Source organism: Halyomorpha halys, unplaced genomic scaffold (assembly GCF_000696795.3).
Source record: "Halyomorpha halys isolate HHAL.00 unplaced genomic scaffold, Hhal_1.1 Scaffold961.1, whole genome shotgun sequence".
Lineage (NCBI taxonomy): Eukaryota > Metazoa > Arthropoda > Insecta > Hemiptera > Pentatomidae > Halyomorpha > Halyomorpha halys.
In genome coordinates, this window is record NW_027105140.1 from 140,498 (window position 1) to 145,540 (window position 5,043).

The window sequence follows — 5,043 nt, forward strand, 5'->3', positions numbered from 1 at the left end:
TATATAAATCATTTATGGCATTATGTCCAGTACTTACAAGTTGACATCTCCATTGTGTCAAATTTAAGACTGTTAATAAGCATGGCATACTTAAGAGTACCTAAAAACTTCACAAAAACAAATTTTATCAAGATAAACATTTAATACCTTTAAAAAACAATTTTATACCCACTTTCTGTTAGCTAAAGTAAGATTACCTTCCATCCAAAACTAATGGAAACCTTTTATGAAAATTACTTTTAGGAAACAACACTTAATTACCTATTCAAGTTGAAATATTGTCAGTCGATTCCAAAAGTAGCTAGATGAATGTAGTCAAAAGTATTAAAAATTATGTTAAGGAGATTTGCAATGTTTTTTGATATATGCGTTTTTGATAATTTACAGGAATTATTGACATATCAATGTTATATAACATTATATTATTCATAAAATGAATTTAGCTTCACATTACTGAAAAACAACAAAAACTTTATTTGCAGATTCTATTCATACAAATATGCTGAGGTTTAGTTTTTCTTTATGTAATAAGGTATGTAATCTTCCACAGAATTGTACAATAGGTATACAATAACTCTTGGATATCCACTGTCATTTCTCTTATCCTGTTATTTCTATACGACCTTAACATCCACTCATCCCAAGAGTTTAACATACGAAGAAAAATAACAGAAACCTTTTTCTGCTTGACAGTTTAAGTAGCTCTAAAATACAGAGATACAGTTTTTTAAAAAGCAAAAATAGGAATGTGTCATAAAATCCCCATTGTTTCATTGGATATATATATTAATAGATACCAGCAGGGACCAAGGGCACACCACCAAACACCGGCCAAGAACCTAGACAGCCCTTACCACACACCTGCTGCAAGGACAAGGTACTGCAGCAACTGCCCAAGCAGACACACCGAAATAAGTAGAACCTTTTAGTTGTATTTGAATGACAATTATGGAATTGATAAACTTAAGAGTGAATATAAATAACAAAGATCCCAACTGGTACTTCTCAATTCATAATATTGTTATTAAAATTTAAGGAAATAAATCTACCATGCTCTCTCATAATATTATTCTTGGTCATGCTTATAGAATTGTAAATATAAACCAATATAACCAAGACTATACTTTTGAATTAAGAATCCCTGCATGTCACCTCATAATAGTAGCATAATTAATTGATAAACACGATACCGTTAGAGAAGAACTTCAATTATTAATTACAAATACTCACATCTAGCATGCCATAGCAAGAGGGTCTATGGTATCTAGTCCTTGAGTTAAATATATTACATGCCTTTTCAGTCGGTTCTCATCAGAAAGCGATAGAGATATATAATACAGATACATTAAATACATAAATATTTAAAATATAAATAAATGAATAAATAAATATAATGCTGTCGTGGGAGCCCCTGTCCAGCCTTAGAACCACTGAAAAACAAATACACGACAAAATGTATCTTTGCTTACAATGGAAAAAGTTAAATCTTTTGATGGTCAGACAGTCAGTAGGAATTGTAATGATCAAATAATATAAACAGCTATAACTATGTCATATTATAGTCACTTTGTCACAGCTGCATTGGTTTAATCACTTACTGGAACAAGAAAATATTCTTGAGAAAAATGATAGAAGAATGAAACATACATGGAAACTTTTGTAAAACCATCGAAACTATGGATAGTAGGTACACTAAAACAGCTGATCAAATTATACATAGTTTAAAAGAATTCAAATAAGGGAGAGATACCAACACTTAAAACATGATCTCAGTTAATAACAGCAAGGAGGCCAAACATAAATTTCTCACAAATAAGTTTTATGGTATATGTAAAAGGCTTTTATCTCTAAGGTAACAATACCCATAAGAACCTGTCAGAATATTTAATTATATACAGGTCTAATTAGGTTACAACCTTTAACCACTAAAACATAAACTGCACTCAAAATTATACTACTATTAATCTAGATAGCAAATTATTTTCTTAAATACCTGTTTTGGCACTAGATAATCAAAATTCAATTCTCCTGACTTCAACTTCCGTAAACATGTTTTACTAAATAAATGTTCAGTTTCGTATTCATTTCGAAAAGATTTGAACACAAATGATTGGGCTACTAAGTCATCAGCAACATCTGAAAAACACTTAGACTTGACATGTTCATCCCTCCTCCTACAAAAACAATTAATCAAATAATAATTAAGGAGTACTGATACTCTTCACAATTGTAAATACAGTGGTAATCAGTTATGTGTCTAAGTTGAAATATTAAGCATCACAAAATATTCATAAATTATACCATATCTTTTCAAAATCAGCTTCACAAGTAAAAATTGGTGTATAGTCATCCTCTTCAGTCATGATAAAGAATACTAATGCTAGTAACAAACTTCTCAACACATTTACTTCAATCACCCCCAAAAAAAACAAAGGTGGCAATAATTCAATCCTTGAATAATATTTGTAATTTACAAATTTAAACCGAGAAGGTTTTGGTTCATAATGGCCGTCACCTATCGATTATGAAGTTGTAAATCGAGTGGTCGAGAGAGTTGAAAGTCGATCTATTATTTTTTCTTTCTAATATATATAAAAAAAGAAAACTTTTGATCCATTACTTTTAAGAATATCTAGAATAAAAATATGTCTTTTTAATCTAATAACATGCTATATGTCTATATTTTTAATTTAATTATAACAAAATAGTCCGAAAATAAAGTTCTGAAGATAACTTCTATGTATATCGATTACTAATCAATACATTTTTTTAGCATGATCGAAATCCGCCAAAATGTTTATTTTAAAAGCGAATTTCAGTGCTAAGTATTAATTGAATCGTGTAAGGTCAATTCTCTGTTTTTAACTTATTTCTAATTATTATAATCGTATTGTAGAAATGACAGAAAGAGTTATTTCTTTGATAGACATGGATTGTTTTTACTGCCAAGTTGAAGCCCGTTTAAATCCATCATTAAAGGGACATCCCATGGCTGTCATTCAGTACAATCAATGGAAAGGAGGAGGGTGAGATTTTATATTTTTTTTATTGTTTTTAGTGATATAATATGGTAATGCTGTTCTTTTATGAAAAGCTTGTGACTTAGGGTCAATGTTTCTGGCGATTCTTTTTTTTATACTGCACTATAACAATACAAGTTTTGACTGAAAACTTTTATTCTGGATCATCAAGTTGTCTCAGAACATTGATTCTTCAACCATATAGTGTTAAAAGGTTATCCTAGACCATCAATGTTATTTCCAATATGTTGGCATAAAACAGTTGATATTGTACAATAAAGTCTACAGTCTGTTGATCATATTGAAAACTGCACCACATATTGAATTAATGGGAGTTAGGGGGAGTGAAGGGGTTAGTTTTCTTCTGCAGCAATACTGCTTATGATATTGATTGTCTTAATGCTGCTGTTTATTTTTTATTTCTTTACTCCCTATCTGGCTATTTCTGACATTCAGTGTGGATATCTTAAAGGTTACCAACCTATTCTAATCTGAATGGGAAGGTCAAATTTTTATTCCATAGGATACTAATATATAAAGGTCCACCTTCCCATGCGGAAATCAAACTGGTGCCACCGCAGATTTGAGGCTGCTAAGATGAAGCCTTAATAAACTAGGCTATCACGGCCTTTTTAAAAAAAAAAAGAAAAATGCTTTGCCCTATATTGATCTTCTCATGGTTCCTTCATTAGATTGCTTATTCATTCCATTACCACTTACATATGTGACACTAGGGCTCATGGAGAGATGGGCCATCTTATAACTCTGTTCGCCAATCATCCTTGTTCTGCTCTGTTGCTGCCCCGATATGAATTGCTATCTTCAGCTATACCACCTGCTCATTGCAACCTTGATCCACCTCTACTTTGTTTCCCATCCTTCCTGAAAGATTTTGCTTAGGACCTAATCTTCAGGCATCTTTGTGGTATGTCCTTTCTTTAATGAAAGGTACCATATTAAAATATCATAGTATTAATCTATCACCATTTCAAAAGAGGTTTCCTCTTAGGATCCACTTCTCAAATCCTATCAGAGCCTGTATCTATTTCTTAGTTATTATCCAACATTATCTGTACCTACCTGTTACTACTATATTTTTTAGGCTGATCTATAAATCTCAGGATACTACTCTATTATTGAAATGTTGAAGTAATCCATTGTAACATCTGTTTGGAGAGACTATCTTATTCTAAATTCTAAAATCCTAGGCATTGTCATTTGAGAATTGATATAAGATCCCTGATAAACAAATTTCTCTCCTCTCTTGAAGGCATATAGTCCAGTGTGTACATAAGATTCTTCTCCACAGGGGAAGAGGGAACTCTAGCCTTATAAATAACGAGTCTCATTCTTTCAGAAGCCCTTTGGAGCTTCAGGAATGCATCTTTAATTTCCTTAAGTGTTCTTCCTATTAAATCTGTCAGATTTGATTCATGTATTTAATTTATCTAATGCACATTTTACCTGACAGATACCGAGATTTTGGCACACATTTCTCTCACAATTATAGCATATCACACTTGTTTTGTTTTTTTTAATTCACACCTTATTGGTAGCCAGTTGATGTTCCAATGTAAGCTGGTTAAGGTGCTGTTTATTTGAATAAAAATATTGAAACATCTCTCAGGAGACTCCAGATTTCTGCTCTTACCTTCAAGTTTCCATACATCTATTGCATTCCTAAATTTGTCAAATATTATCTGATTCTTGAAAATTAACTATAATAAAAACAATCAAAATTTTATACACACACACACACACACACACACACACACACACACACACACATGTATATATGATATATGATGCCTTTCGCGAGCTCAATTCGGAATTCGTAAAGAGCGATCCACAATAGATACTGCTGGATTGGTAGTCGAGATGGCCCGTACAGCAATTGCAGGAGCAAGGTGGCGGAGAGGTGCTAAGTGTTATGCAGCAATCATCACGCTAGACGTTAAGAATGCCTTTAACACTGCAAGATGGACCTGTATAATAGATGCCCTACAGACTATGGCGGTGCCAG

At 32.2% G+C, this 5,043-nt stretch overlaps 2 protein-coding genes across 15 annotated transcripts in view; one reads left to right on the plus strand and one right to left on the minus strand.

Annotated features, from left to right (window-relative positions):
* LOC106687405 (uncharacterized) overlaps window positions 1–2,544 on the minus strand; it is a 24,046-nt gene extending 21,502 nt beyond the window's left edge. For all 3 annotated transcript variants that reach the window (XM_014431267.3, XM_024362194.2, XM_014431268.3), the window contains exons 1-2: window positions 2,302–2,544; window positions 1,994–2,174 (exon numbers count right to left, since the gene is read on the minus strand). In XM_014431267.3, the coding sequence (XP_014286753.1) occupies window positions 1,994–2,174; window positions 2,302–2,363 (243 nt within the window). In that variant the 5' untranslated portion in view covers window positions 2,364–2,544. The remainder of the gene's footprint in view (window positions 1–1,993; window positions 2,175–2,301) is intronic.
* The window catches only part of DNApol-eta (DNA polymerase eta), a 113,450-nt gene that overhangs the window by 92,567 nt on the left and 15,840 nt on the right, over window positions 1–5,043 (plus strand). For 8 of the 12 annotated variants that reach the window (XM_014431271.2, XM_014431274.2, XM_067048701.1 and 5 more), the window contains one exon: window positions 2,897–3,026. The exons of 3 other annotated variants lie outside the window; for them this stretch is intronic. In XM_014431271.2, the coding sequence (XP_014286757.1) occupies window positions 2,899–3,026 (128 nt within the window). In that variant the 5' untranslated portion in view covers window positions 2,897–2,898. Of the gene's footprint in view, window positions 1–2,737; window positions 2,842–2,896; window positions 3,027–5,043 lie in introns of those variants that run through there. One more of the 12 variants, XM_067048720.1, reaches the window with a different exon arrangement.